Source organism: Eriocheir sinensis, chromosome 57 (assembly GCF_024679095.1).
Source record: "Eriocheir sinensis breed Jianghai 21 chromosome 57, ASM2467909v1, whole genome shotgun sequence".
NCBI lineage: Eukaryota > Metazoa > Arthropoda > Malacostraca > Decapoda > Varunidae > Eriocheir > Eriocheir sinensis.
Genome location: NC_066565.1, coordinates 1,732,049 through 1,746,302, shown reverse-complemented (window position 1 = coordinate 1,746,302; position 14,254 = coordinate 1,732,049). Strand labels below are relative to the sequence as shown.

Here is a 14,254-nt window from a genome sequence, read left to right as displayed (position 1 = left end):
ACCGGCCCCTGGATGAGTGGTTGATTGCCTGTTAACTTGAGAGTGCTGGCGAGGACTTCTAAACCCTTAATAGTAAAGTTAATAGTGAATCCCAGACCCAGACCCATATCAACATGACCACCGGACTTCCTCGTCCCGTCCCCCCAACAGCCAACAAATATGCATTATTATCCAGCTGATCCAGAACGCACAACACAAGCAAGGCCAACGTTACCAAATTGTCATACTCAGCCTCCTATATTTGCCGATTTCCGACTCAAAATCTGCCTCCTCGACCCCAATAACTGCCTGTATCACACATTTACTCTCCCCGCAGCCTCTGACAGCACCAGGGGGAGAAAACCGAGACGAGGGGAGTGAGTAAAGGTGGAAAATAAGGGACCCATATCAAGAAGCAAACACAAAAACATAACAGAAATTTTGAATGAAACGGGACGTAGAAGGAGCCGTTGCAAAGGTGAAACTCCCGACCGTCAACACAACACGACCAAGACCGAGACCAAGAGTGAGCAGACGGCCCCCAAAACATCACTACAGCATTTTTACTCCTCATTATCGCACATTTACTCTCCCCCCGGCGCCCCTGCCTCCCCCCAGCCTCTCCCCAGCCTCTGACAGCCCCAGGGGGAGAAAAACGAGACGAGGGGAGTGAGAAAAGGAGGAAAATAAGGGACGAGGCGGTGTTGTGGTTTTGCAAGAGCTGGTGTTGCAAGAGCTTGTGTTGTGTTGCCGTTGAGATGTTTTCCTCCTCCACGTGTTTCCTCCACCACCAGGTAAGGAGAGAGAGAGAGAGAGAGAGAGAGAGAGAGAGAGAGAGAGAGAGAGAGAGAGAGAGAGAGAGAGAGAGAACACACACACACACACACACACACACACACACACACACAATATTCATAGTTAATTGTCTTCTTCATCCTCTTCTTGTTTTTCTTTGTATAATTCTCCTTTTCTTCTTTTTCTTCTTATGTAACTTTCTTTTTCTTCTTATTATTATTATTATGTAACTTCTTCTTATCTAATTCTTCTCCTTTTCTTCTTTTCCTTCTTCCTATGTAACAATTTCTTTTTCTTCTTCTTATTAGTATTATGTAACTTATTTTTCTTCCTTTTCTTCTTATCTAATACTTCTTTTTCTTCTTCTTTTCTTCTGATGTTATACTTTCTTCTTTTTCTTCTTATTATTTAACTTATTTTTCTTATTTTCTTCTTATCTAACACTTTTATTTTTTTATTATGGAACTTATTTTTCTTCTTTTTCTTCTTCTTTTCTTCTTATGTTATACTTTCTTCTTTTTCTTATTATTATGTTACTTATTTTTCTTCTTTTCTTCTTATGTATATAACACTTTTTGTTATTATTATGTAACTTATTTTTTCTTCTTTTTCTTCTTTTCTCATCTAACAGTTCTTCCTTTTTCTTTATTTCTTCTAATCTAACCCTTCTTTTATTATTATTATTATTATATAACTTATTTTCTTCTTTTCTTCTTATCTAACACTTTTTTCTTCTTTTCTTCTTATCTAACAATTCTTTTTCTTCTTTTCTTCTTATCCAACACTTCTTTTTCTTCTTTTCTCTTTATCCAACACTTCTTTTTCTTCTTTTCTTCTTATCCAACACTTCTTTTTCTTCTTTTCTTCTTATCTAACACTTCTTTTTCTTCTTTTCTTCTTATCTAACACTTCTTTTTCTTCTTTTCTTCTTATCTAACACTTTTTTCTTCTTTTCTTCTTATCTAACACTTCTTTTTCTTCTTTTCTTATGTAATACTTTCTTTTTCTTCTTTTCTTCTTATCTAACACTCAGACTCAGACTCAATAGTATTCTTCCTATTATTATTTTATTTATTATTTTTACTGTTGTCCTTTGTAACTTCTTCTCTATCTTCTTCTTCTTAGTATTATTATTAGTAGTATCATTATTATTATTATTATTATTATTATTATTACTATTATCATCGTCATCATCAGGTGGTGTTGCCGGTGTCATGTATAGTGTCGCAATATTCAACGGGGGTACGGGCGGCCTCCTCCTCCTCCCCCCCCTCCTCCAGCCGCCACCGCCACATCACCACCGCAGCTGCCACCACCTCCGCCGCCACCACCAACACCTCCGGCAACAGTCTCTCAGAGGTAAAATAATATAGATGTAATTTTTATTTTTTATTTTTTATTTTGCTTGTTTATTTTTTGTTTATTCCATGCGTTTTATTTCTCTAAGTTTGCATCTCTCTCTATGTCTCCATTTATCATTTTTCACTTTATCGTACAGGTAACTCTCAATTTAAGCGAATATTGTGTCCTTGAAGAGGTCGCGTAAATCAAAAACAATGTAAATCAAACAAAGAGGTCAGTTTGTACCTTTATTGCCTACCGTATCACTCTGACTCCTCTCCCTCTCGTGGTTCCTCCTCTGGCTGCCCTTCCCCTCGTGGTAGCACAGCAGCGAGGGTGTTGTTGTTGTTGTTGAGTTGCGTGGGTGCTGTATTGTTGTTCAAGTGGCGCGTGGGAAGAACTGAGCTCAGCTGTGTGGCCGCGGCGCCGTGTGAGTCCAGTTGCGTGAGACATCTGGTGGCCACTCCATAAAATATCGCGTATAAGTGAAAAAAATGTGTAAATTAAACGTTTATTTGGATTTTGGACCCAGTGTTATTTCAAAAACGCGTAAATCGAGTTACCTGTATATCGTTTTTGTTACCATATGGATTTTTTTTTTTTTGTTTGTTTGTTTATTCCATGTGTTTTATCTGTCTATTTCTCTTTTATCATTTTTCACTGTTTCCCAATTTATCAAGTGTTTCTTCCTCTATCCTTTCTTTCTCCCTGTTTATTCTCTTCTTTCTAGTACTCCTCCCGAAATTGACCTCTCTTTCGGCCACCTCTTCTGATTCTCTTCTTTCTAGTACTCCTCCCAAAATTGACCTCTTATGATTCTTTTTTTAGGAGCAGCGAGTAGCGGGCTTTTTTTAATATATTGTTTCCTTTTTTCATTTTTTAGTGCCCTTGAATTGTCTCCTTTGTAAAAAAAAGCCTTATTCTTTCCTATTTCTATTCATTCTTCAAAGGTAAAAAAAGATGAAAAAAAGAAGAATTTGGATGTTAATAATGAGAGAAAAAAAAGAAGAAAGTAATTAAGGATAGGAAATCCCTCAAGAAGAAAAGAGATGAAAGAAAAAGAAGAAAAACACCCCAGTTATATTAGATAAAAATACCCGAGGGTGAAAATTTGGAAAAAAAAGCCCATTTCTATGACTTCACTTTTCCTTCCCTTCCTATCAGGTGTTGCAGTGCCTGGGTGAGGAGGAGGTGGCACGGATCGTCACCCCGGCACTCCTTCAGCATGTGGCCCTCCTTGGCACTGCCCCCGCCCACCACCACAAGCATGACCCCTTCCGCCGTCACCACAATTGTCACCACACATCCGCCACATCCGCCATCGCCGCCACAGTGCAGACACGTGAGAGATTTGGCTTTTTTTGTTTGTGTGTGCTGCCTCGCTCTCTCTCTCTCTCTCTCTCTCTCTCTCTCTCTCTCTCTCTCTCTCTCTCTCTCTCTCTCTCTCGGGGTCAACTAAACTAGCCTAACCTAACCTAACCTAACCTTACAGACCAGCGTACATCAACATCATGGCGGGAATCACACATCTCCGCAAACTCCTTCCTCGAGAACAAACACCGCGGCCCCATAACCTCCATCACCGCTGCCGCTGCATCCGCCCAGGTCCAGGCCAGCCATCGGGAGCTGCAGCGTCACCTTAGACCACTGATTAGGGCCACAAGGAGGATGCTTCTGTCTCCCACATCATCATATCTCTCCCCTTCCTCCCTCTCGGCGATCTCTTCCCTCTCGGCCTCGTGTGGTCTCCTGCCCTCAATCAGTAAGTTGTAACGCTTTTTTTGTTTTTTCTTATGGATTAAATTATATGGTCTAACTTGTTTACCCTTCATATGTTGTGAGAGCTGAAGCATTACAGAAAACTGGCCTTACGCATACATTTCATGGCATACTTAACTATCTGAGGGCTGGAATCATTATAGAAAATAGGTCTTACATACATATTTCATGGCCTACTAACCTATTTACCCTTCATATGTTGTGAAAGCTGATAACATTAGAGAAAACAGGGCCTACACATATATTTCATGGTGTACTAAACTATCTGAGGGCTGGAATCCCTAGAGAAAATAGGTCTTACATACATATTTCATGGCCTACTAAACTATCTGAGGACTGAAAGCATTATAGAAAACTGGCCTTACTCACATATTTCATGGCATACTAAACTATCTGAGGGCTGAGAGCACTATAGAAAACAGGTCTTATGTACATATTTCATGGCATACTAACCTATCTATCCTTCATTTGTTAATAGAGCCGAAAGGACTAGAGAAAACCAGCCATACATAATCATTTCATGGCATACTAAACTATTTAATTACTGAAAGCATTATAGAAAACAGGTCTCACATACATATTTCATGGCATACTAACCTATCCACCCTTCCCCCACTATCTCAAGCCTTGGTGCCAGTGCGGGGGTTCAAGACACAGCAGTCGATAGAGCGGGAATCTCTCCGGCAGACGAGCTTCACCGACAGGCTCAGGGACGGCCTGCGCGCTCGCCAACGAACCCCACCCTCGCACAAGACACTGCAGGCTGAGGCAGAGAATAACCCCAAGCTGAAAGGTGAGCTATGGGGTCCAGGGTGTTGCAGGGAGGGGGTTTACAGACAGATGTTAGCTCAAAATCTCAACTGGAAACTTCACATCTCCTCTCTTACTAAATCAGGTTCCTTGAGGTTGGGCGTTCTGTATCGTCTCCGCCAGTTCTTCTCCCCCGCGCAAATGCTTTCAATATACAGGGGCTTTGTCCACCCTTGTATGGAGTATGCATCTCATGTGTGGGGGGGCTCCACTCACACAGCCCATCACCCAAAAAGTGGCTGCTACTATTCAATGAAGAAAAATGTAAAGTCCTGCACCTTGGGAGGAAATATCCAGCACACCAGTACCACATGGGAAACACTCCACTATCCACCACAGGGGCAGAGAAAGACCTGGGAATATATGTTACCAGGCTACCAGTGAAGGGATATCCAGCACACCAATACCACATGGGAAACACTCCACTATCCACCACAGGGGCAGAGAAAGACCTGGGAATATATGTTACCAGGCTACCAGTGAAGGGATATCCAGCACACCAATACCACATGGGAAACACTCCACTATCCACCACAGGGAATATATGTTACTAGGCTACCAGTGAAAGCTAAATCCGTGCCAATCGCAGCGGACAGGTTAACCTCCCCCTTCTCTCCCCTCAGGCCTGCTAACCGAGAGTGGCAGCGAGCAGGGGCAGCGCATGATCAAGGTGGCGTTCGCTGAGGGGTACCTGGCGGCTGACCCACAACGGCAGCAATCCCGGGCCATGCGCTGGATCAGGAACTTCCAGCAGGTCCTTGCCATTGTTGTCTTCATCGCAATACTCTTCTCGCTGATGGGTAAGGCCGCAGTGTGTTCGTTTGTGTGTTTCGTGGGGTTAATATTACGGTTGCGGAAAGTGCGGAAATCATGTGTTGGTTTATGATCTCTGTTTACGCTGATGGGTGAGGTGTTAGTGTGTTCGTTTGTGTGTATTAGAGTTCATGGTACGTGTGTGTTGCTTGCCGAGAGGGATATAATTACGGTAGCGGAAAGGGTTGAATTCATGTGTTAGAGAGGTGACATTAGGTTAAGTTAGGTTAGGTTAGGGAGAGGAGGAGGAGGAGGAGGAAAAGTTGCATCAGTGTCAGTATGGGGAAGGGTGACATTAGGTTAGGTTAGGTTAGGTTAGGGAAAGGAGGAGGAGGACAAGTTGGATCAGTGTGGGGAAGGGTGACATTAGGTTAGGTTAGGTTAGGTTAGGGAAAGGAGGAGGAGGACAAGTTGGATCAGTGTGGGGAAGGGTGACAGTAGGTTAGGTTAGGTTAGGTTAGGGAAAGGAGGAGGAGGACAAGTTGGATCAGTGTGGGGAAGGGTGACAGTAGGTTAGGTTAGGTTAGGTTAGGGAAAGGAGGAGGAGGACAAGTTGGATCAGTGTGGGGAAGGGTGACATTAGGTTAAGTTAGGTTAGGTTAGGGAAAGGAGGAGGAGGACAAGTTGGATCAGTGTGGGGAAGGGTGACATTAGGTTAGGTTAGGTTAGGTTAGGTTAGGTTAGGTTATGTTAGGGAAAGGAGGAGGAGGACAAGTTGGATCAGTGTGGGGAAGGGTGACATTAGGTTAGGTTAGGTTAGGTTAGGTTAGGTTAGGGAAAGGAGGAGGAGGACAAGTTGGATCAGTGTGAGGAAGGGTGACATTAGGTTAGAAGAATGAGGGTTTAGGAGAAGGTTTGAGAAGAAAGAAGAGGAAGAGAAGGAAGAGGAATAAGGATGGTTTAGGGAAAGAGGAGAATGAAGGCTTAGGAGAAGATAGAAGAGGAGGAGGAAGAGCAAAAGAAGAATGAGGGTTTAGGAGAAGGTTTGAGAAGAAAGAAGAGGAAGAGAAGAAAGAGGAATAAGGATGGTTTAGGGAAAGAGGAGAATGAAGGATTTGGAGAAGATAGAAGAGGAGGAGGAAGAGGAAAAGGAGAATGAGGGTTTAGGAGAAGGTTTGAGAAGAAAGAAGAGGAAGAGAAGGAAGAGGAATAAGGATGGTTTAGGGAAAGAGGAGAATGAAGGCTTAGGAGAATAGAAGAGGAGGAGGAAGAGGAAAAGAAGAATGAGGGTTTGGGAGAAGGTTTAAGAAGAGGAAGAGAAGAAAGAGGAATAAGGATGATTTAGGGAAAGAGGAGAATGAAGGCTTAGGAGAAGATACAAGAGGAGGAGGAAGAAAAGAAGAAGACAGGAGAAGAGGAGGAGGAGGGTGAGGTAGAAGGCATGGGTCCTTACGAGAATGGATAAATTAGTGTATATTTCCTTATCCCCCCCCGTGTCAGGTGGAATGGGCGGCTCCATGTTCCGGATGCACGTCGGAAACGGCAACGAAGTCCACCCCGAGGAGATTACCGTGTCCTTCGAAGACGTCAAGGGGGTGAGTGCGTGCGTGCGTTTGTGTACCTTCTGTTCATCTCAGTCTATATAAGTTTACCTTTGAATACCTTAAATTTACCTTTGATTTTCCCTGATGCTTCCCTTCATATTTCCCTTTGTTTAGTTTTCATGTTTGTCTTGTTGTATTATTTGCTTGCTTATTGGTGGAGACAGACAGACAGACAGATAGATATACAGACAGACAGATAGACAGACAGACAGAGACAGAGAGAGTTACCTAACCTATACTGACACTCAACAGTTAGATACAGACAGACAGACAGGGAGGAGAGGAGAAGAAACTATAAGTGTAGGAGTGAGGAAAAGAAGAAGGGAAAGAAAAGGGAGGGAAAGGAGGGGAGGAAGGAAGAGGTATTGGAGAGAGGGGGGGGAGGGAGAGGGACAGACAGACAGATAATCAAACGTTTATATACACAAACTTACCTAAACGACACACACACACACACACACACACACACACACACAGAGGTTTGGAACAGACTAAGTAAGGATTTAGTATAGGCAAGGAATGTGCAAAGCTTTAAGGAAATGTTGGATAAATGCAGATATGGAGACGGGACCACACGAACGTAAATCTACAACTAGGTAAATACACACACACACACACACACACACACACACACACACACACACACACACACACACACACACACACACACACTAATATAAACCCCTTTCCCACCTTCATACCCAAACAACGTCAACACCCCACAGGTCGAGGAGGCCAAACAAGAACTCCAGGAAATTGTTGAGTTCCTGCGTAACCCAGATAAATTCACATCACTGGGAGCGGAACTGCCGAAAGGGGTCCTGCTTGTTGGCCCCCCCGGCACTGGCAAGACCCTATTGGCCCGGGCCGTGGCGGGGGAGGCCGGGGTGCCGTTCTTCCACGCTGCCGGGCCGGAGTTTGATGAGATTTTGGTCGGCCAGGGAGCAAGGCGAGTCCGGGATTTGTTCAGTAAGTACATCTTGTTTTTGTTTTGTTTTGTTTTATCCTTTTTTTCAGTGTTCAGATTCTGAGTTTAATTTTTCGGGAACTCCGATCGGCATATATTTATTTAGCTCTTTTTTTTGTTCAACCCCAGGGGCCGCCAAGATGCGAGCACCCTGCGTTATATTCATCGATGAGATTGACTCTGTGGGCGCCAAGCGGTCAAACTCTGTCCTGCACCCGTACGCTAACCAGACCATCAACCAGCTGCTCTCCGAGATGGACGGCTTCCACAAGAACGAGGGCGTCATCGTGCTGGGCGCCACCAACCGAAGGGACGACCTGGACAAGGCTCTGCTCAGGCCGGGGCGGTTTGACGTGGAGGTGCAGGTGAGGGAGACGAGGGAGGGAGGGAGAGGAGAGAGGGAGGGAGAGGAGAGACGTTCCCATACGCGCCATAGGTGTGAAAGCGTTCTTGGACCCTAAACACACACGCACACCATTGCTCTGAAAGTGTGCAAAAGGGTTGAAATATAACTTAGCTTCTTTACCAAGCCTTGAAGCATAATAAAACACTCCTCCAGGTCCCCATCCCTGACCTGGCCGGGCGGAAGGAGATCTTCGAGTACTACCTGGGCAAAGTCAAGATGGGAGATGACGTAGACAAGAATGTTCTGTCCAGGGGCACCACGGGCTTCACAGGTGAGCAGGAGAAGCAGGGGAAGAAGAAAATACTAAAAAATACTAATGTGGAAAAGTGTGCTTAATCCCTTCACTCCGGGGACGCCAATGTTGGTGTGCGATGGGCGTCCGAAGTCGTCACAGTATGGAAAGGGTTAGTCCTCTTCTGAACCTCTTAATCTTCTAAATTGAGAGCTTTAGAAGAGGATTAATTCTCTTTCATTTCCTCTTAACCCTTCCCATCTGTGACGCCGATGTCTGCGTCACAGATGGAAAGGGTTAAGGTTATGGTATAGAGTTTAAAATATTGTCCTGAGCTTAACATTAACTAACATTGTCATCATTTTCATCGTCTTAGGAGAAAATACCAAGAGATTAAAATATTGTCCTGAGCTTAACATTAACTAACATTGTCTTCATTTTCATCGTCTTAGGAGAAAATACCAAGAGATTAAAATATTGTCCTGAACTTAACATTAACTAACATTGTCCTCATTTTCATCGTCTTAGGAGAAAATACCAAGAGATTAAAATATTGTCCTGAGCTTAACATTAACTAACATTGTCATCATTTTCATCGTCTTAGGAGAAAATGCTAAGATTGAAATATTGTCCTGAGCTTAACATTAACTAACATTGTCATCATTTTCATCGTCTTAGGAGAAAATGCTAAGAGATTAAAATATTGTCCTGAGCTTAACATTAACTAACATTGTCATCATTTTCATCGTCTTGGGAGAAAATACCAAGAGATTAAAATATTGTCCTGAGCTTAACATTAACTAACATTGTCATCATTTTCATCGTCTTGGGAGAAAATACCAAGAGATTAAAATATTGTCCTGAGCTTAACATTAACTAACATTGTCATCATTTTCATCGTCTTAGGAGAAAATACCAAGATTAAAATATTGTCCTGAGCTTAACATTAACTAACATTGTCATCATTTTCATCGTCTTAGGAGAAAATACCAAGAGATTAAAATATTGTCCTGGGCTTAACATTAACTAACATTGTCATCATTTTCATCATCTTAGGAGAAAATACTAAGAGATTAAAATATTGTCCTGAGCTTAACATTAACTAACATTGTCATCATTTTCATTGTCTTAGGAGAAAATACCAAGAGATTAAAATATTGTTCTGAGCTTAACATTAACTAACATTGTCATCATTTTCATCGTCTTAGGAGAAAATACTAAGAGATTAAAATATTGTCCTGAGCTTAACATTAACTAACATTGTCATCATTTTCATCGTCTTAGGAGAAAATACTAAGATTAAAATATTGTCCTGAGCTTAACATTAACTAACATTGTCATCATTTTCATCGTCTTAGGAGAAAATACTAAGATTAAAATATTGTCCTGAGCTTAACATTAACTAACATTGTCATCATTTTCATCGCCTTAGGAGAAAATACTAAGATTAAAATATTGTCCTGAGCTTAACATTAACTAACATTGTCATCATTTTCATCGTCTTAGGAGAAAATACTAAGATTAAAATATTGTCCTGAACTTAACATTAACTAACATTGTCATCATTTTCATCGTCTTAGGAGAAAATACTAAGAGATTAAAATATTGTCCTGAGCTTAACATTAACTAACATTGTCATCATTTTCATCGTCTTAGGAGAAAATACTAAGATTAAAATATTGTCCTGAGCTTAACATTAACTAACATTGTCATCATTTTCATCGTCTTAGGAGAAAATACTAAGATTAAAATATTGTCCTGAACTTAACATTAACTAACATTGTCATCATTTTCATCGTCTTAGGAGAAAATACCAAGAGATTAAAATATTGTCCTGAGCTTAACATTAACTAACATTGTCATCATTTTCATCGTCTTAGGAGAAAATACCAAGAGATTAAAATATTGTCCTGAGCTTAACATTAACTAACATTGTCATCATTTTCATCGTCTTAGGAGAAAATACTAAGATTAAAATATTGTCCTGAGCTTAACATTAACTAACATTGTCATCATTTTCATCGTCTTAGGAGAAAATACTAAGAGATTAAAATATTGTCCTGAGCTTAACATTAACTAACATTGTCATCATTTTCATCGTCTTAGGAGAAAATACTAAGAGATTAAAATATTGTCCTGAGCTTAACATTAACTAACATTGTCATCATTTTCATCGTCTTAGGAGAAAATACTAAGAGATTAAAATATTGTCCTGAGCTTAACATTAACTAACATTGTCATCATTTTCATCGTCTTAGGAGAAAATACCAAGAGATTAAAATATTGTCCTGAGCTTAACATTAACTAACATTTTTCCTCCTTCACCCTTCCTCCTCCTCCTCCTCCTCCTCCTCCTCCTCCTCCTCAGGCGCTGACATCAAGAACGTGACCAACCAGGCGGCTCTGAGGGCGGCGGCTGATCAAGTGGATGCCGTCTCTATGAAGCACCTCGAAGCCGCCAGGGACAAGGTGCTTATGGGTGAGTCTGGGGCGGCTGCTCTCTCTCTCTCTCTCTCTCTCTCTCTCTCTCTCTCGTATTTTTTGTTTTTCCTCTTCCTCCTCTTCTTTTTCTTCCGCCTCCTCCTCTTCTTCCTCCTTCTCTTCCTTTTCCTCTTCTTTTTTCTCTTCCTTTCTCTTTTTTTTTCTTTTTTTTCCTCCTCTTCCTCCTCCTCCTCCTCCTCCTTTTCCTCTTCTTATGTTCCTTTCTTTTTTCCCCTTTATTCTTATTTTCCTGTTTTTTTTTCCTTATGTCCTTCTCCTCCTCCTCCTCCTCCTCCTCCTTTTCCTCAATCTCCTTCACATCCCACTCCCTCCTCCTCCTCCTCCTCCTCTTCCTCCTTCTCCTTCACACCCCACTCCCTCCTCCTCCTCCTCCTCCTCCTCTTTCTCAATCTCCTTCACATCCCACTCCCTCCTCCTCCTCCTCCTCCTCCTCCTCCTCCTCCTCTTCCTCAATCTCCTTCACATCCCACACCCTCCTCCTCCTCCTCCTCCTCACCTCAACTTTAACCCCCATAGGTCCTGAACGGAAGTCGCGCATCCCGGACGAGGAGGCTAATCTTGTGACGGCCTACCACGAGGGCGGCCACACCCTCGTTGCATATTACACCCGGGACTCCCACCCGCTCCACAAGGTCACCATAATCCCGCGTGGACCTTCCCTCGGCCACGTGAGTCTTGCGTCGCATATTGTAACGTCTATTTATTTAGGTTTATTTATTTATTTATTTTTGAGATGTCAGGAGGAGGTTGAGGAAGAGGGAGGAATATGTTAGTTGAAAGGGAGGAAGAGAGAGAGAGAAAGATGGAATAACGGAAGGAGAAGGATGGAGAAAGGGAGAAGGGAGAGGAAGGAGATTGAGTGGAGGGAGAGGAAGGAGTTTGAGTGGAGGGAGAGGAAGGAGATGGAGTGGAGGGAGAGGAAGGAGATTGAGTGGAGGGAGAGGAAGGAGAAAGAAGGGAGGGAGAGGAAGGAGAAGGAAAGGAGGGAGAGGAAGGAGATGGAGGGGAGGGAGAGGAAGGAGATGGAGTGGAGGGAGAGGAAGGAGATTGAGTGGAGGGAGAGGAAGGAGATTGAGTGGAGGGAGAGGAAGGAGATGGAGGGGAGGGAGAGGAAGGAGATGGAGTGGAGGGAGAGGAAGGAGATTGAGTGGAGGGAGAGGAAGGAGATTGAGTGGAGGGAGAGGAAGGAGATTGAGTGGAGGGAGAGGAAGGAGATTGAGTGGAGGGAGAGGAAGGAGATTGAGTGGAGGGAGAGGAAGGAGATTGAGTGGAGGGAGAGGAAGGAGATTGAGTGGAGGGAGAGGAAGGAGATTGAGTGGAGGGAGAGGAAGGAGATGGAGGGGAGGGAGAGGAAGGAGATGGAGGGGAGGGAGAGGAAGGAGATGGAGGGGAGGGAGAGGAAGGAGATGGAGTGGAGGGAGAGGAAGGAGATGGAGTGGAGGGAGAGGAAGGAGATGGAAGGGAGGGAGAGGAAGGAGATGGAAGGGAGGGAGAGGAAGGAGATGGAGAGGAAGGAGATGGAGGGGAGGGAGAGGAAGGAGAGGGAGGGGAGGGAGAGGAAGGAGATGGAGGGAGGAGAGGAAGGAGATGGAGGGAGAGAGAAAGGAGATGGAAGGGAGGAGAGGAAGGAGTTTGAGTGGAGGGAGAGAAAGGAGAAGGAAGGGAGGGAGAGGAAGGAGATGGAGGGGAGGGAGAGGAAGGAGATGGAGGGGAAGAAGAAGAAGAAGAAGAAGAAAAAAGAAAAGGAAAGGGAGAGAGGAAGAAGGAGAAGAAGAAGAAGAGGAAGAAAAAAGAAAAAGAGCGAGGAGAGAGAGAGAGAGGTGGGTGGGGATTGAAAGAGAGAGAGAGGAAGAAGGAGAGAGAGAGGAAGAAGGAGAGAGAAGGAAGAAGGAGGAGGAGGAGGAGGATACTGAAAACCCACAAAACCAAATCACAATATAAATAATCCTAACCTAACCTAACCTAACCACCCCCCTCACGCCCTCTCTTCCCCCCCTCCCCCCAGACCGCCTACATCCCCGCCAAGGAGCAATATCACATGACTCGCTCGCAGATGCTGGCCACAATGGACTCGCTGATGGGGGGTCGCGCAGCCGAGGAAATCATCTTCGGGTCGGACCTGGTGACCTCTGGGGCTTCGTCTGACCTCAAGGTGGGTTGGTGATGAGGAGGAAGGGGGCGGTGAGGTTGTTCTGTTTGGTATGTTATGTTATGTTATGTTATGTTAAGTGTGTGTGTGTGTGTGTGTGTGTGTGTGTGTGTGTGTGTTAAATTTTCTAGTGCCTGACATACAGAATAATGAGAACTTAAAACATCCATGAATTTTAAGTTTTAAGTTAGACAAAAGTACCAAACAGATCCACATAAACTTACACCAAAATATATACACTAACAATAGGTAAACACACACACACACACACACACACACACACAGACACACACACACAGACTCTTAACCGTGTAGCAGCGACGGGCCAAATTTGTGGCTTTACCGTGTAGCAGCGATGGGCCAAATTTGTGGCTTTACCGTGTAGCAGCGACGGGCCAAATTTGTGGCTTTACCGTGTAGCAGCGACAGGCCAAATTTGTGGCTTTACCGTGTAGCAGCGACGGGCCAAATTTGTGGCTTTACCGTGTAGCAGCGATGGGCCAAATTTGTGGCTTTACCGTGTAGCAGCGATGGGCCAAATTTGTACTATGATATAAACCCCCAAAAATAGATGATACATAAACTGATCACAAATGCGTTGATATATATTATGAAATGGTTTGCGTGAGTGATGATTTTTTCTCATTTTTCTCGCTTGGAGGGACCATTAAGAAACATGATCCCCGCTGCTACTGGGTTAACATAACATAACATAAATATACCCACAGGAATGCTAAGCTCGGGCCCGGTAGACTACAGATGGGTAAATACACACACACACACACACACACACACACACACATATATAATAACTGCTCTCTCTCTCTCTCTCTCGCTCACTCGCTCCCACCCTCTCACTCGCTCCCTCCCTCTCCCCCCAGCAAGCCACCAACATCGCCACGCACATGGTTAAGGATCTGGGGATGAGTGACAAGGT

At 43.7% G+C, this 14,254-nt stretch overlaps 1 protein-coding gene across 2 annotated transcripts in view; it reads left to right on the top strand.

Annotated features, from left to right (window-relative positions):
- Positions 1–487: 487 nt before the first annotated feature.
- LOC126984502 (ATP-dependent zinc metalloprotease YME1L-like) overlaps positions 488–14,254 on the top strand; it is an 18,813-nt gene continuing 5,046 nt past the window's right edge. For both annotated transcript variants that reach the window (XM_050838219.1, XM_050838220.1), the window contains exons 1-14: positions 488–773; positions 1,972–2,133; positions 3,280–3,457; positions 3,608–3,877; positions 4,520–4,687; positions 5,328–5,504; positions 6,958–7,052; positions 7,787–8,030; positions 8,158–8,393; positions 8,588–8,705; positions 11,035–11,145; positions 11,685–11,836; positions 13,174–13,320; positions 14,199–14,254. The exon at positions 14,199–14,254 is cut by the window's right edge and continues 109 nt beyond it. In XM_050838219.1, the coding sequence (XP_050694176.1) occupies positions 738–773; positions 1,972–2,133; positions 3,280–3,457; positions 3,608–3,877; positions 4,520–4,687; positions 5,328–5,504; positions 6,958–7,052; positions 7,787–8,030; positions 8,158–8,393; positions 8,588–8,705; positions 11,035–11,145; positions 11,685–11,836; positions 13,174–13,320; positions 14,199–14,254 (2,150 nt within the window). In that variant the 5' untranslated portion in view covers positions 488–737. The remainder of the gene's footprint in view (positions 774–1,971; positions 2,134–3,279; positions 3,458–3,607; positions 3,878–4,519; positions 4,688–5,327; positions 5,505–6,957; positions 7,053–7,786; positions 8,031–8,157; positions 8,394–8,587; positions 8,706–11,034; positions 11,146–11,684; positions 11,837–13,173; positions 13,321–14,198) is intronic.